The 18,207-nt window shown below is 42.5% G+C and overlaps 1 protein-coding gene and 1 non-coding gene across 2 annotated transcripts in view; one reads left to right on the top strand and one right to left on the bottom strand.

The window, feature by feature from the left end:
* The first annotated feature begins 3,092 nt into the window (after nt 1-3,092).
* Nucleotides 3,093-3,164, top strand: TRNAP-AGG (transfer RNA proline (anticodon AGG)). The gene has a single exon. It is a non-coding gene; the product is annotated as a tRNA-Pro (tRNA).
* Nucleotides 3,165-14,081: 10,917 nt separating this feature from the next.
* Nucleotides 14,082-18,207, bottom strand: part of MPZL1 (myelin protein zero like 1) — a 29,184-nt gene continuing 25,058 nt past the window's right edge. Inside the window, exon 6 of the mRNA XM_075197371.1 lies at nt 14,082-17,978. Within this exon, the coding sequence (XP_075053472.1) occupies nt 17,877-17,978 (102 nt within the window). The 3' untranslated portion in view covers nt 14,082-17,876. The remainder of the gene's footprint in view (nt 17,979-18,207) is intronic.

The following is an 18,207-nucleotide window of genomic DNA, read 5'->3' as shown; positions in this document are numbered from 1 at the left end:
AGAGAAGATGCGCTTTATAGGTGAACCTACACACAGCACAGTAACTGATTCACCCCAATCTTATTGTAACCAAAAGAAACCTAAATCTGTACATGAATATAAATATAAGCGGCAATAAATGCAAAAATATAGTGTTGTGGATTGTATTTAATTGCATGGTATATACAAATTTATCTGCTGTGCAATAAGGGATATCCACACAAGCTTGTAAAAGTTTTTTTTTTTTGTTTATTTCTACAGTACCCTAGAGATGGAAAAATAAAGCAGACATTTTTCCCCAACAATGCATTGGTAACCCTGCTAGCTGGGGAGGCATGACATAAAGAAGATAAACTTATTTCCTATCTTCATGCCTTAATTGTAATATCCCTAACCTGCTGCCACAAATAAGACCTTCCAAATCTTACAATAATGCTTTCCAGCACCCTCTCATATGCCTGGGGTACATGCCCCTCTCTGCCCCTAAGGTACATGCCAGAGCTAGATTCCCCTCTCTGCCCCTGGGGTACATACCTGAGGTAGATTTCCCTCTCTGCCCCTGGGGTACATGCCTAAGGTAGATTTCCCTTTCTGCCCCTGGGGTACATGCCAGAGCTAGATTCCCCTTTCTGCCCCTGGGGTACATGCCAGAGCTAGATTCCCCTCTCTGCCCTTGGGGTACATGCCTGAGGTAGATTCCCCTCTCTGCCCCTGGGGTACATGCCTGAGGTAGATTTCCCTTTCTGCCCCTGGGGTACATGCCTGAGGTAGATTTCCCTTTCTGCCCCTGGGGTACATGCCAGAGCTAGATTCCCCTTTCTGCCCCTGGGGTACATGCCAGAGCTAGATTCCCCTCTCTGCCCCTGGGGTACATGCCTGAGGTAGATTCCCCTCTCTGCCCCTGGGGTACATGCCTGAGGTAGATTCCCCTCTCTGCCCCTGGGGTACATGCCTGAGGTAGATTCCCCTCTCTGCCCCTGGGGTACATGCCCCTCTCTGCCCCTGGGGTACATGCCAGAGCTAGATTCCCCTCTCTGCCCCTGGGGTACATGCCTGAGGTAGATTCCCCTCTCTGCCCCTGGGGTACATGCCTGAGGTAGATTCCCCTCTCTGCCCCTGGGGTACATGCCTGAGGTAGATTCCCCTCTCTGCCCCTGGGGTACATGCCTGAGGTAGATTTCCCTTTCTGCCCCTGGGGTACATGCCTGAGGTAGATTTCCCTTTCTGCCCCTGGGGTACATGCCTGAGGTAGATTTCCCTTTCTGCCCCTGGGGTACATGCCTGAGGTAGATTTCCCTTTCTGCCCCTGGGGTACATGCCTGAGGTAGATTCCCCTCTCTGCCCCTGGGGTACATGCCTGAGGTAGATTCCCCTCTCTGCCCCTGGGGTACATGCCTGAGGTAGATTCCCCTCTCTGCCCCTGGGGTACATGCCTGAGGTAGATTCCCCTCTCTGCCCCTGGGGTACATGCCTGAGGTAGATTTCCCTCTCTGCCCCTGGGGTACATGCCTGAGGTAGATTTCCCTTTCTGCCCCTGGGGTACATGCCTGAGGTAGATTTCCCTTTCTGCCCCTGGGGTACATGCCTGAGGTAGATTCCCCTCTCTGCCCCTGGGGTACATGCCCGAGCTAGATTCCCCTCTCTGCCCCTGGGGTACATGCCTGAGGTAGATTTCCCTTTCTGCCCCTGGGGTACATGCCTGAGGTAGATTCCCCTCTCTGCCCCTGGGGTACATGCCCCTCTCTGCCCCTGGGGTACATGCCTGAGGTAGATTCCCCTCTCTGCCCCTGGGGTACATGCCTGAGGTAGATTCCCCTCTCTGCTCCTGGGGTACATGCCCCTCTCTGCCCCTGGGGTACATGCCTGAGGTAGATTCCCCTCTCTGCCCCTGGGGTACATGCCCCTCTCTGCCCCTGGGGTACATGCCTGAGGTAGATTCCCCTCTCTGCTCCTGAGGTAGATGCCCCCTTTGCCCTTGAGATAGATGCCCCTCTCTGCCCCTGCTATTATTGGACCTCATCATGCACATTAGATAAAGCCAGGATTACTTACACAGTGACGTACATACAATAACACATGAGCACACAACACACGTCACAGTGCTGACATGATCATACATACAGTAGCCCGACTCCTCTCAGGGCCCTCGGCATGGGGTGAGGAGCCAGAGGGTGCCCCGGGCCACACTCACCCTCCCACAGCACCGTCACCAGCAGGCACAGCGCCGTCACCCGCACCGCAGCCATCACCAGCAGGCACAGCGCCGTCACCCGCACCGCAGCCATCACCAGCAGGCACAGCGCCGTCACCCGCACACAGCGCCGTCACCAGCAGGCACAGCGCCGTCACCAGCACACAGCACCGTCACCCGCACACAGCGCCGTCACCAGCAGGCAGAGCGGCGTCACCCGCACCGCAGCCATCACCAACAGGCACAGCGCCGTCACCCGCACACAGTGCCGTCACCAGCAGGCACAGCGCCGTCACCAGCACACAGTGCCGTCACCAGCAGGCACAGCGCCGTCACCCGCACACAGCGCCGTCACCAGCAGGCACAGCGCCGTCACCCGCACACAGTGCCGTCACCAGCAGGCACAGCGCCGTCACCCGCACACAGTGCCGTCACCAGCAGGCACAGCGCCGTCACCCGCACACAGCGCCGTCACCAGCAGGCACAGCGCCGTCACCCGCACACAGTGCCGTCACCAGCAGGCACAGCGCCGTCACCCGCACACAGTGCCGTCACCAGCAGGCACAGCGCCGTCACCAGCAGGCACAGCGCCGTTACCACGGCCGCTTCCCAGCCACAGCCACGCCCCCTACACGCCGAGCCGCCTCCGCATTGGCCCGCAGGCGATGTCTCCAGGGACAGAGAGATCCCATTGGCTCGGAGTATTGCCCATCACGCCGGGACCAAGCCGCTGATTGGCGAATGACGGACGCCAGTAGCGGGATGGAGAAGGCGGGTGTGATGTGTGATCATTATATGCTGTATGATGTGTGGTGACACCGCCATGTAATGAGTCAGTTATCATTACTACATTTACTGACCATCAGATCCCATCGAGCCATCCACCTACTATAACACAGTTATATTGGTGATCTTATGTGCTGGCTCGTTGGTCTAGGGGTATGATTCTCGCTTAGGGTGCGAGAGGTCCCGGGTTCAAATCCCGGACGAGCCCACTTTTTTTTTTTGCCACTAACTCCAAATCCCACCAGTGGGGATAAACCAGAATTTGAATATGACATAAATAGCTGATGACATCCAGACACCAGGTAGTCCAAGCTCTACCCCCTCTGTTAACTAATTCATTATGCACATGCTCAAACTAAGATTGTATATGCAAATTAAAGACTGCAGGTTATTGTAAAAGTAAAGTCATCGCCTTGACAGCCTCTTATAGGATGTGCTGTCCTGGATGACTTTTTAATGAATGGCTGCGTTGTATCATTCTTTATCACTGCAATAAGGGATGATACTTAACGTGAGGGGGGAAGGGATGCAGCCATTAATAAATAGGCCCCCAGGAGCAGGGCCATCTTAACAGCATTATATGCCCTTCCTACACAACCACTCATCCACTTATGTACAATTATTACGTGTACGTTGTTTTCGTTAAGGTCAAAATATGTATTCGCAACACCAAGATCACATGTACAGATAACAGCTGATGCTGAGGTCATTAGTCCACCTAAACGCTTTAATAAAGAGGGTTTGAAGGTTCTGAAAAAATATCCCGGAATAGTACAATAAAAAGTTGGCAAGCCTATGGGGCCCCTATGCTCGTGGGGCCCCCTGGGCAACTGCCCAGCGTGCCCATGTGTTAAGACAGCCCTGCCTAGTAGTGATCAACAGGGCGTGATAACATCATCTAGTTTTGTTTTTAAATTTTACTGCAATAAAAGCTAATTGCTATCAGAAAAACTAGTCGCGTGTACAATTTAACCCTCTTGACCGTGAACCCTTGAGGTGGAGGTAGAGCAGATGACATAGTCCCTCCCCTATTCTGGGCCTCTCCCCGATACAAGCCACCGCACCCAAATTAGTATAGTAAAGGATTTTTTCAGATGTCGGTTCCCCGCGATGTGCCGCAGCATTAATAGTCGTGAAGGCACTCCGCAGCAATGTACCTATGCTGGATTTTCCTAGCGGATAGCTTATTATCTTTATTACCATGTTTAAAGAGATGGGGGATATAAATAGATTTTTGACGGGTTGCATTTGTCAAAGCCACGGTGTATAAATGTTTTGTGTGTTTCAGTTGAAGGGAATGTAATATATATTCTTTCCATTCCTAACACTTTTTTTTGCATATTATTTCCCTTCGAGGGGCCTCTACACCGTCTTTTTGTGTTTCCTGTTCAATACTTTGGCCCAGCACCTCACCCATTTATCCGTAGGTATTTTAATTAATAATCTATAACCTGTGGGTAGATGCAACTGAGAGAGGTATGTAACAAACAAATTCCCAGGCGCAAGGGCAGAAAATATCAATGCGAATAAGCAGAATGAAATGCACAAATATTTATTCAAAAACTGCCATACAAGGCTAGTTAAAAACATAAAACATATATCATGGTCCGGCATTTGTGTCAGTACCCATCTTGTAGATGAGCATTCACAATGTGATTTGCTTGTGATTTTGGATATGTATTTTTTTTAACACAGATATGCAGTGTTAATGATACGCACGTACAACAACTGTCTTTTTGTTTTGTTTACATATAAGGCATTTATATCGCCAATCAGCTAGTACTCTGTATAATATGAGACTATCCGAACACAGGCTTATTTCTTCTCTGGTTTTATTTCAAAATATTAGCTTGGTTTGTCTTAGCAGCTATCTATCAGGCCTATTTCAGGCATTTTGGGTGTAGCTCACAAGCCAGCCCTTGCTAGATGTAAGCCCCTATACCTGGGAGGTGAGTGCATCTAGTTTTAACTGCATTTTAATGGTGCTTGAAGGATATGTATACAATGAGGTTCCTATGCCACCGCCTTAAATGTTTTGGTCAGAGTATGAACTAACCTCATGTTTTCATTTTGCTAGATACACAGAGATATGCAATGTGCAATACTCTTGCCTGCTTCATGTCTCATGGCTTGATTTGCTATTCAGAGATGCCTGTATTTACAGCCAGTCATATTATGCATTTATTGCCCAGGTCACAGATGCTAAAAGATTGGGAATTGATTTGACTAGAAAGGATCATACATGGGGTCATGCCAACTGTATAATGTTTCCCTATAGAAACCATAATACATTAAAGCAATACTTTTCAATAATCCAGGGAGAAGACTGCTGTATAAATTTGTAATCAATGGAGCCAGCCTTATGAGATGTAATCATCAATATATAATAACCCCATGAGGAAGCTATCTAGATAATGTAATGATAATATAATCTCACCAAGGAATCAATATAATGTAATCATGTCTCCTATACATATGTGCGGAAAAAATCATACCATGTTTAGTGGACTTAATGTTGTTTCTCTGCTATGTTCCAGACATGTTATAATATTTTTAAAACTCATTACTAGAACTCTTTTTGAACAAAGGGCAGAATAAAAAGATCAGAAAACCAGCACAACTCCTAGTGATGTCACAGAGGATGAGTCTTTGGGCAAAGAAGAGAATAATTAAATGATTTTAGAAATTGACAGCTCTTGGAGCTCAGTCTTCTACTGATGTATTGTCCATATCTTTTGGCTTTCCCTGGAAAGCACCTTACACAAACAAGTACATGGGTTTTCTCTGACCGTTTCTGCATTTATTCCTGTTCTGTTTTTTAAGAACTTTTTTTTTGCATTCATATATCTATATGTCAATAAGTTAGCACCATTTTTATTCAATAAGCTTTGTACTTTTTTTGTCATATTAAACTCCATTTAATAATGTTATGTCTTTGTGTTCTTAAGAAAATTCACTTATCAGGCTTGGTTTTTATACCACCACTTTTATTTAGGGAATTGTTTGGTTAACAATAACTCTAATCAAATTAGGATCAAATCCCTTTTTGAAATTGTAAGAATAAAGGCATTTTCCTTTTATTAAGAAACAAGATGGAAGCTTTCATTGATTTCAGGTGTCTTTTGTGCAAAGATTATCAGTTTGTGCTGTTTCTTCACATTATTTACTGGTCTTTTATGGCCATGTTTTTCCTAAAACTAGTGCAGTGGATTATATCCTGCAAATTCAGCTCTTTAAGTAATTTACAACTCAGACAGACCATGGTTATTTACCAACTCAAGGTAATGTTGATTTACAACAGACAAAGATATACACATTTGTAAATTCTTAAGTATACTTTGTATGTTTGTTTATAAGCAATATATGAATGTAACTGCTTAAATTGAAAACTGAACTTAGAATAATAATGTCATCAGCCGCCCACACTGTATCAATATTCACTTAAATATAAGGAAAAGGATTATATAAGGATGATATTGTTCAGACCTTCTTTAGACCTCACTGATGCATTAATAACACTGAGCCAGTTCTCCTGCATTAAAGTTTTATTCGATGCATGATTCCACTTGAGAGCTGCAGGTGGGGTCTGTAGTGAATTTGAGGTATGATGTGCTTGCCTAACAACGTATTGAAGTAAAGTATTTTAATTCTAATATTCATTAGTAAATAATTTTTTTTATAAATAGTCTGTGAGTGTATCATTCTTTCCTTGTGCTAGTATTTCATGATGGTAATGTTGATACCTGATATAGTCATCTCTTGTACTAAATCTTAGTGGTGGCAGATATTCATTGGTTAAGAGCCAACTTCTCCCTGAACTGTAGTTAAAGATGTCAAAATAGTTTCTTACTAGTTCAAAATATAAGTAACCTCTTTTCAGTTCCAAAGGGGGGGAAAAAGTTTCTTTAAACATTAAGGCTGATGTTACTTTATTGTTTCTCTTCAGAATATTTTAAAGAAACTTATTTTCTTGTTTTAAAAAAATTTCTTTTTAAACTCAAGTTTCAGATAAATCTATTTATATCCATGACCTTTTTGAAGAACATTTAATTCATCTTTCTATAAAAGCACTTGTGATTAGTTAGATTCCTCTATAGGAATGTACTATAATAAAGTTCTTTGTTTCAGAGACCCATTTTTTATACCCTTCGGATTCCTTCGAGTAGTTGTCTCCCGACTAGAGATGCTTTTAATATATCTTCTTTTATAGCCCCATGCAGGTGATTTAACTGTGGATATTTCTGATCACTGTCTAAAAAAAAAAAAAAAAAAAAAAAAAGAAGTGTCCTATGAGATTCCAATACACTTAACCCATTCCATAAATTAAAGGATTATATTTATTAATGATATAATCTAGATTTTCTGGAGCGAAGACATTCTTGGCAGCTAATTTATGTCTGGAGAGAGGAACCCTATTCCACACATAGCCCTGATTGTTATTATTACTAACTCTGAGATGTGTGATATTTCTGTAACAGGTATATTTATAGTAGGTGCTGTTTATTGTGCCATCCTCTCAACCTCTTATTTTTTCAATTTAGTCTCAAACATATCTTTTATCTTACATATAGCAGCACACTGTCCATCATCATCATCATTATTAATTTATATAGCGCCACTAATTCCGCAGCGCCGTACAGAGAACTCATTCACATCAGTCCCTGCCCCATTGGAGCTTACAATCTAAATCCCCTAACATACACACACAGAGACAGACTAAGGGCAATTTAATAGCAGCCAATTAACCTACCAGTATGCTTTTGGAGTGTGGGAGGAAACCGGAGCACCCGGAGGAAACCCACGCAAACACAGGTAGAACATACACACTCCACACAAATAACGCCCGGGTCGGGAATCAAACTCATGACCCCAGTGCTGTGAGGCAGAAGTGCTAACCATTACTCAAACCGTTAAAGCGATTGGTATGTAGAAAGTGTAAGTATATTAAATCTTCATTTAATTTACTGAAGAGGGGTGAAGAGGATTATCAAAGGCAATGTTTTAATTTTTTTTTAACCAATGTGTTATGTTTAGGCCAGGGGAATTCCAGGAAATTCCTGCTTCTGTGTGGCTGTGGTATTGGTAGTGTTCTCCTTTTCTGTACAGGGAAAGACTGGAGGAAGGGAAGTGAGTAACAAAACGAGAACAAGTTAGTACAAATTTAATTCAGGAGATTGTAGTGCACCAGGCTCCACGGGGACTGTACCTCCCTACTGGCAAAATGCCCACGGAAAAGATTTTCAAACATTGCCAACGCCGTCTATTTGTAATGTAGTGAAATAAAAGAAATTAGGTTTGAATTAAAATATATTATTTTTCAAGCAGGGAGACATACGTAAGAAAATACTTGCCAACTTTTCCTCTCTCACCTCCAGGAGATCCCAGAGGGTAGGAAAAGCTGGTAAGTGTGGGAGAGGATGCCCTCTGTCATGCATCATGGCATTACATGGTGAGGCTTAACGGCACAAATCCCGTCCTTAAGCCCCGCCTCCATCCTGGAGAGTGCCTGGCACTCCAAGAGGGGGTAGGCACGTGTGATGAACAATTCTCCTATCCTAGGCCCATAAAGTCTTCCTCAAAATCGAGGCCTGAACTCACCTCCCCTATACTCATCAGGCATAGGATCTCATTTACAGAAAGCGCAAAGCAGAGGTGCCACACTGGCTTGTATTTGCGAACACCTCATTTAGTAGTGAGGATGGGGGAAAGAATAAAGGCGGGTAAAAGGGGGAAGGATAGGTAGGTCCAGGGGAGGGGGGGATAGGTAAGCGGGTTCAGTTATTTCACCGAGTATAGAATGGTGAATCCTTGAATTTAAGCCACTTGAACCACACAAGATAGTATTCTCTATATTTATCCATTGATGAGTAAAGCATCTCGTCCATTGTCCTGTAGAACTCCAAACATCAGGTACACTCCAGTGGTGAACTGTATGTTTAGGCTCAGCATTAAAAAAAACATTTTGAAACAAAAATTAAATTACACAAGTAATAAGACAGTCCCGATGTGACCTCACTCTCCTGCTAATGAAGTGAATGCAATCCACAAAGGAAACTACATCGAGCAGTATTCTGGGAGAAAAACTGAAAGGTTTAATTTAATAAAAGGGGTGGCATCAAGGTTGTAGGAGGGTGGCACTAATGTGGTTATTGCACTTTTGCACCTCTTTGGATGTTTTCATTCCCCCTCAAATCTAGTTGCACTAGTGTGACACCCCTAGAGGCGGGTGTTAATAGGATTGTGCCTCATCTCTGGGTGCTCTTCTTTCAGGCACGGCAGTGGGACAGAGAACCCCCGAGACCCCAATACAAGTAGGACACCAAACGAATGCAGTGATGTCAGATTAATTATACAGGAACAATACGTAGCTAAGAATCTGTCTGGATCAAGAATGATTCCTTCCAGAATAACAAACGCATTAATAATGTTCTTATATGACAATACCCCTGTAAACAGTTTGTTTACAACTATGCTTCACAGTACCCGGAGTACTTTTTGATAACAGTCATGTGGCCAGAGACTCAACAGCATTCTGCGCTGCGGCCGTAATACTCTAACCCTGGAATAAGTGAAGTCACATAAACTGTCTTGAGAACACAATAATACAGTTCTAGTCCCTAATTCCATAAAGAACATTCATTTCAAACAATACACCACAAGCAAATGATATCACAGTCAATGAATCCCTTTAAAGAAGTCCATCCTCAGCGGAGCGAATGGCCTTTACAGACCAGACTTTTGTAAGTGTACACCTTAGAACTGGACAGGAGGCACTTGTACTTATAAGACTCAATTTTGGTTGGGTGCCCCTGTGAATAATTATGATGGCAGTCTTGTAACTTCTGTACAGCGATCAAAAACATGAAATTATTGGCTCCGGTATAACACAATGTCAGGGCTATTATCACTGTGCTTTAATCTCTATCTTGCAGGAGAAAGTCAGGAATGATGCTGTTCCTTTGCTAGCATATTCAGGGTATGATGGGTTAAACAATGCTTCCCACACCAGTGTTTACTTCAGAGTAGGCACTGGCGATTCAGTCTGTAATTTAGTTATAACTGGGGTCACGCTTCATGTATGTACGGGGAGATTGGGTAATGCACCCCTCTTGTTAAACAAATGTCTCTGTAAATGTAGCTTGCAGCGCTTAATACTGTGAAGTGAGTGAGCACACACAAGCCATTTAATTACACAGACCTGTTTCCTGTTGTGTAGATAGTTGTCCGTTCCAATCTGACTTACTGGTGTCAGCTCTTGTACTCAAGTCTTTGCACCTACAGTGCTCTGGCTGACAATACACCTCAGTTCTTTGCAATGTAACTCTCAGAAGCAACACTGACCTCACAACAGCACCAACACGAGGTCACCTTTCACAATGTCAGTGCTCACTCACTCTCGGAGGCTCCTCTTCCCAACAGTATCTGTCTCAAAATCCTAGGAACTTTTCAGCAGCCTCACAGCCTGAGTTTTCTCTGGGTCCTAGAGTCTCTCCTGTCTCACGCTGTGACACAGTCCTGTTCCACAGGGCCCTAGTGCACAGTAGTTTCCGGGTATTACACTAACTGGTGGAGGCTTCTCATGAGAGCAGGGAGAAGGGCACCGTGACTCATATAGGCCAGAGATACATACTGCATGGACCCCCCCCCCGAGGCCCACAGGTACCTGGCGATATATAGGGGAACCTGGGGTACATACTGCAGAGAAAATGTTACAGCATACTTGCCTACTTTTGATTTTGCCCCTACGGGAGATCAGAGGGGAGAGGAGGTGCTTCCAATTTGGAATACAGGAAATTCCCAGACATTCCAGGACAGTTGGCAAGTATGTGCTATAGGGGTGAGTGGGGGGGGAATAACTGTTACAGGAAAGGGTGTGGCATGCCCCTACATGACAAGTCCACTTCAATCCTTGCAGGGAATTTCACAAAGCTGAGAGCTATGGCTAACTTTCTGTAAAAAATTCCATGTATTTTGCATTTGTAAATCATTTAAATTTATTGCAGCACCTTCAGGTGAATACAATCTCTCAGACCACCTACTTATTGATTAACCCCAATTACTTCCCCCCACGAAAGTACACAACCCAATGTTAATTGCTAAATAAAAAATACTTCCACTCCAAAAGACTCCTTTACAAATATACCTGCGAGTCCCTCTCCAGCTCTCCCTACACCCCTGAGCCTGGTAGTGTGGGTCAGGATTAGGGGAGCCGTCGCTGGCTGACAGACCATGATAGACCCTCGGTACCACCACAGCTGGACAGCCCCAGGTTACCCACCTCAGCAGCAGTTTAGGGAGGTACAGTGTCCCTTTAACAATCTAGCCCTCCCCCTACACTCTGGGAACACTACGAGTCAGTGAGATTAGTCACTGCTGATCCAGCCACAGTGCAGACTGCTGGTGTCCTTACAGCTGTTATTCACAGAGCAGTCACTGAGGAACAACCTGGGATGATTGGTCACATTTTAAAAAACAAAGTAAAATGGCTCACACAAAAAATGATTGGAGATCTAAGTGCGGGGCTAGTTCAATCCAAAGTGCTGGTATCCCAAGTATAAAGTAAAGCTGGATGATGCACAGTTGTGGTGATTGTGTTTGATCCTCACGCCAACATCTGAGGCCCTAAATGAATTACTACCCAGCTGTGGTCAGGTGCCTGAACATACACATCTTGGCATCCTGAACAGGAGGGCACATAGTCCTGGAGGCAGAACACCTAGCGCTGATCTTTGTCCTTAACATACAGATTAAAGTCACCACTTACCTTTCCATGATGGTATTCAGGATCCATTGATGAAAGTCATTAGAAACAAAAATAAAATAAAAAAAAATAGGCTTATTATTTGAAAACATATTTAACGGCTAAGGTTTTGAAATATTTTATTTTAAAACTTTAAGGTAAAAAAAAAACAAAAAAAAACCAAAAACTAACAAGTGGAACCGAACCAAATCTTGGCTTTCCATTCTGCTGCGCTCGAATGACACATCTGTGGAGACTGGCACCAGCAAAACAGTATATTAGACTTTACCACTCTGGTTCAGTATCAACAAGTACTTCTCAGCTGCATTGACTATATTTTTTGATAAATTGTGGCGAGAGAGGTCTGTTTACCGCTGCAGGGAGGGGGAAACAAAACAGTTTTCTCACTAGATGAATTGGTTGTTGAAGGGCCTATTTATGAATTTACAACCATCACACAGCAAAATATAATAAATAAAATTTCTATCTATATATCTGTTTCTGCATGATGCTCTCCCTCGGTCTCCCATGTTTGGTTGTGCCGTGGCACTACAGGACTATGCTTTACATGGTTTTATTATCCTTCACGTCTCAATACAAAATCACTCCATTGATGTTCAACACCACGTAATTACAGCACGTAGCCAAAGCTCATTGTGGTGTCCCTGCTGTAGTCCAACACGCTGATACTCCACTAAATACTGGACCTTATCCATTTCCTTACTTTATTCTAAGTGGTTATTTGACCGCAACAATATCTCATGTCCCACCGGGTGGTATACCATGGTCAGAATTGCCAAAAGTCAGAATGGTCATGATATACAGATCATACACATGGGGGAAGATTCAATTAGCCGTGAGGTGCTGCTAGGCCGGGTTAATATGGTACTAAAATCGCCACTCATTTTCCATTGCATGGCTATAGGATGCAAGAGAAAATGAGCCAAGATTTCAGTAAAATGTGTCCCCGGAGACATTGCGGCCGATTGCATGCTCCAGTGCACACCACATCAGCAAATTCTGACTCAATGGTCGTGGGAATGAGCCTTTAATGTCCAGACAGCCGCTTTAGCCATGACATGGGAGAATACTTGGAAAGCGCTAGATACTGCAGCAAGTTTCTTTCACAATGCAAAGTACATTATAGATTAAGGTCTTGTATTTAATTGAAAGCACACAATCAGGCAGCAACAATGACGAAAAAAAAAACCTTCAACTGCGGCATGAAAAAAATAAAAATAAACGTCTCTCCTCACTGCCCTTCCTTGTAAAGATTCAGTTAAAGTTAATTTACTGCTTTGGGCACAGCAGAAACTGACATATCTGGGAGTATTGAAGGTGGGAAAAGCTGGCGCAAGCTGGCACCCGCTGACAGACTAGACTAACAAACATTGAAGCCTCAATGTACAACGCAGAGCTTAGTATTACAGACTGTACTTATCTTAAAGATATGGTGTACAGACTGATATAGTTACCCTTTCCCCATCAAACATATTGAAAGCACTTTAACAGCGGCTAGAAGGTGCTGCTTTAGAACAAAGCAAAGCATGTTAGCAATGCAGGTTTTGACACCGACTCAACTATGCTATACGGAACCACAAATATTCATTTTTAGAAAGTCCATGTTACCTAGGAGACTGCAAGCATCTCAAGCGTTGATGCGGACCCAGCGTTAAACAACATGGTGCAACTTCCCCATTTACTAACCTAAGCAGCCTCCTCTCCACAAATAAAACTACATTGGACAGCTTGCATTTGAGGATGATCAGGTAATCTTGTCTTCTGCAGATATCAGCTCAGCTGTTTCCAGAGAAACCAATTCACAACAAAATAAAACAGATACACCATTCAAGCTGATGGTCATTTTAGTCACGTGTGACCAAATTGTACAGATCACATGGGGGTCCGGATTGTGCAGTCAGTCAGGGACTACATTGGCAGATTGTCCAGATCGACATTTAAATCGATCTACAGCAATGTGGCATCAATTTGTCCTAAAACAACCAAATTGACCATCTAAATCACTTTGTATGGACAGCTTAAAGGACATCTCCACATTATTGGACATTCTTTCAATAGCTAAATCAATAGTAAGCTGAACCAATAGCTCCTGGAGAGTTTAGTTTACCTGTTGCAAGGTGAACAGAAGATAATGCAAATCATATGATCAAGCTCCGCCCACACCAGTAAACACTGATGAGTTTCACAGGTTAGAGGTGGGTGGAGTTTGATAATTCAATTGCATCACCTATTTGATGCACCCACCTCCTCCCTTCCAGAAGCCAGGTAGGGTAAGTAGACAAGCAATCACATTAAAGGTATATTGTAATTTCCCTCTTTCATCCTGAAGGACCCAGTTACTGCAAAGATGTAAATGTAACAGACCAGTGTTAAAATAAGTTTATTCCAGTATAATTAACTGTAAAAATACAGAAAATATCCTTTTACAATTGCATTCCTATGAAATCTCTACTCCACCTGCCGGTATCAATGGCCCCCCAAGGAGGGCATCCGTCGGATCTTCTGCAGACGAGCGCAGAGTTTGCAGACCTGAAAGACAAACGGGCTTTGACCCACACATCTTACAGCGGACAACATACGAATGCAATTCAAGAAATGAATACAAAATAAAATTCCAGTTTACAAACGTGAAGACACGAAGTAATAACAGCTTTTACAGAGGACAGGAAGTGTTTGACAATTGCAAAAATACTGGAGGATAGGATTTACAGAAAACAAAGAATTAAAAAAAAACAACACATGGTGAGGAATCCTTATGTCAATATTGTCAGGATCATTCCAACCCCATCACTTAAATATATCCCACATTGATGCCCGAGGTCCTATTTTCTATTGAAGACGACCAGTCACCTTTTGTGTATTTAAGAACAAAATATTTAGCTAGGCAGGAGACATAATTTACATTTGTTTAGACATTCTTTTAACCCTTCACTGCTGAGGCAATTGGGGTTTTTTTTCACCCCTGTGATGAGTCTATTTTGCCACTTTCAGGTTTGTCAAATAAGTTCAATATTACTATTGTTTTTCTGCACAGAATCCACACAAACCATATCGGTTTTAGTCGTAAGACTTTGCATTTTCAGAAAATACCACTAGTGTCTTTCTAACCCAGGACTAGAATACGCAGTGGTTTCAGAAAGTGGCAAGTTGGGTGCACAGTTGGAGATTGTTCTGCCTTTCTTAATAGCGCTCCATTTGTATGGGTTGACTTGTGATACAGGCATCTGCTATGATACTATCACTACGGATATGATTTTATTTGATTTGATTTTGAAACATGAAATGAGGGCATTGTAAAGGCTGCAGAGGAACAATTTTTTTTTTTTTTTTTTTAAAGTTGGGAAAGGCTTACTATTTAGCAAAATAATGAACCTACTGAATCAAATGAGGGATCGATTACATTTCTAACTGTAATGCACATTAGTTTCCAGGTGGTGGCGCAAGAGAGAAAAAAGGTTTTGCAATCTTTAGTTTACTTAAAGTTGTGCAAACCATTGAAATTGAAATTATTATTAGGTGGTTTACCGATAAGAATGACACCTGATTTGTATTGGTTAACCTAATGTAAACGGGAGTCAGGAGTAGAAAGAAAAAAAATAAAAATGCAATGATTACTTTTATTTACATACGTGGTGATCACTCATGATAAAACAATAAATAAAAGAGGCTCCCTTTTTTTGAAAGACGGGACTATCCTTTTTCAAACGGTAAACAATGATTGGTGGTGTTTCATGGGACTCTCCCTGTGCAATTTTGGGCTGCATAGAGAGTGAATCCCACATGCAGTTAGCAGTCAAGGGGTTAAATCAGAGAAATGTTGTGCAGACATATGAGACAGTCTGCCTTAGGAGTATGTATATGTGGGTATTAATTCTACCTCTCTGTTCCATTGATTAGCAATCTCTGTGTAAAAACCGTTTTCACAAAGCAGATAACAGAAGGGTTGGAGAAAGAATACCACGTTCTATACTGCCCCAATAATATATAATCCACAGCACTTAAAGTACTTTTTCCTGAAATCACCTGCTAAGAGATGTAACTTCAAAACATGTGGTTGCTGCAATTTAACAGTTTGCAAATAATTGATCTACTTTAATAACTCTGGAAATAATCATGGACTGCACCGATTGTTTCCTTGGTTCTGGTTGAGAGGTCAGCTATTCACAGCCTGCTATATTGGAGTAACAGTGTGTTTTGAGGTTTCAACAGGCAATTTCAGGTAGAAGTCATATTTTAAGTATCAGGACACCAGTAAATTCTAGTACTCAGCAAAATTATTTGAATTAGGAAGATGGTCATTTGAGTGGTTATCCTTTAACATGATTACATCTGGTAGGCAAATCCTTAATATTAACATAATTGTCAGTGTAAAATAATCGTGGTTACAATTACTTCTTAAATATGGTTTTTGATATAAAGACTGACACCACTACTCAAAGGGGAATACAAAATGTCTGAAACCAGCATTAGCTAATATTCCAAAACACAATATCTAAAACAAAGATACAAGTAAAATTTAAAACAGCTTGTACAATTTACACTAATTACACAATGGCACCTACACAATGGGTTGTAGGCGAGTCACCTAAACATAGTGGAGATTTCCTGACCCCGAGCCCATTTTTAACCGGCTCCAGGCCACATATTACCGTCTACTCATCTGTGTTCGATTTAAACTCTTTTTATTTTGTAACCGCAGAGGATTAAAAACACTTATTTTTATTTATAGTGTCCTCCAACACTGTCTGAGGTTTCAACAGACAATTTCTGGCAGATATACTGATCGGGATTCCAAAAATTTGTAGCAATCTGCACAATGATTTAAATTGGGCAGAAGGTTATTTGAGCAGTCACTAACATTTTGTGGGCTGAACAAATATTCAGCGAGGCGTGAGGCACAGAAGTGTCTCATTGACGTCACTGGTTCCTAGTGGATTGAAATGCTGCTTTATCCCCGAATGTTGGGTCAGCCCACTGCATTTAGACGACAGGTCCACGCTCCATCAATATGCAACTTTACGTTCAACATATGGAATTTTACAGTGAGGGAACGTAGCTATTTTCTCTAACTGTAATCGTTTGGTCAGTCTCCCACCTCATCGGACAGTTCTTGACCCCGACCCATCTAATACGTTCTCCCTTTTTCCAGTTTTAACATTTTTCTTTAAATATATTATAAAAATATGGCAAAGCACAGTCAGACATGCAGCATTGGTCTCTGAGTTAGATTAAATAGAGTATTTACAAAGTTCAATTAAATCAGAGAGTTTAACAGGTCACTTCACAGGTACAGAAGACAAGCGATTACTATGAGCAGGACCGAGGTACAGGACAACGTTTGCAGCGAATAGCTTTCTACAGGTTACACTATCAGTGTCTCTCTCACCGTGTCTACACAATCAGGTGGCGGAGGACAGATTTCCCCAGATCTAATAAACATTTCTTGTAACATACAGAATGCGTTATTTGGTCCTACAGTCTCAGAAAAGCTTTATATGCAGAAGGGGAAAATACTGTACAAATAGGATACAGAAACAGATTCATCTGGAGTGTATTATTCAAGAGATTAATTGCACTTATTTAGGGATAGTTTCATTTCAGCGTTTAGATAAATCTAGAATACAGAATATAGGTCTTCTTGCAGTAATGTGGAGCAGGTTACAGATATAATTCACAGAAGTATTTTTGCAGATAAAAAATGTACGTGGTACACAGACCAGCTCGTACGAATTGGAAAAAAACCTCTAATATCACCATTCATTAAACAGAACAATCGATTGACAAAGCTGTTTCAGTAAGCACCTGTATATTATTGTCTGTTTCAGAAAGGTATATAAACTAGGAAACCAGCCCAAAAAATTGTTTGTTTCTTTTTTAAAAAAAAATGGGGAGGTTAACACCGTTTAATTTCGTGTTGCAAACAATTCAACCTAACCTAAGACCATCACTGAATATTCTTAAATAGCGCAAGTACTCCCTGAAGCGTACTCCGTGATGCAGCCTGCTGTACGTACATATACAATACACATCTCTACAGTCGCATGCATCGATCCCGGGTGGCGAAAGCCACGCAATGGCTTGTGATTGACAATCGTTTTGTGCCACGTAAAGTCCCGTATTAAACAGTAGTCTATGGAATATATGTCTGAGACCGGAAAGTCAGCAGTTCTTTCGGATGTCGGCGTAGACCACGGTGTCTGATTTGTTGATCTGGTTGCCGGCTTTTCCAGAGTGATCCAGCTGAGCGTAAATTACCGGCCCCTGGGAAAAGACAGGTTGAGATAAGTTATTCCTATAATAAGAAACTGGTCAGAGTAGAATCAGTGATCAATGTACCCCATATGACAGCATGTTTTTTCGTTTAACGTATACGTACGTTTAGGTAAACAAACTGGATGTTAACCGCACAAAATTGCTGTAGCCCACATAGCCAAACACTGGCTTTGATTTTATTAGGGTTGCATCAGTCTCCACAAAGTGTCCTACAGTG

This window comes from Mixophyes fleayi, chromosome 2, assembly GCF_038048845.1.
Source record: "Mixophyes fleayi isolate aMixFle1 chromosome 2, aMixFle1.hap1, whole genome shotgun sequence".
In the NCBI taxonomy this organism is placed as follows: domain Eukaryota; kingdom Metazoa; phylum Chordata; class Amphibia; order Anura; family Limnodynastidae; genus Mixophyes; species Mixophyes fleayi.
This window is presented reverse-complemented; position numbering and strand designations above follow the sequence as displayed.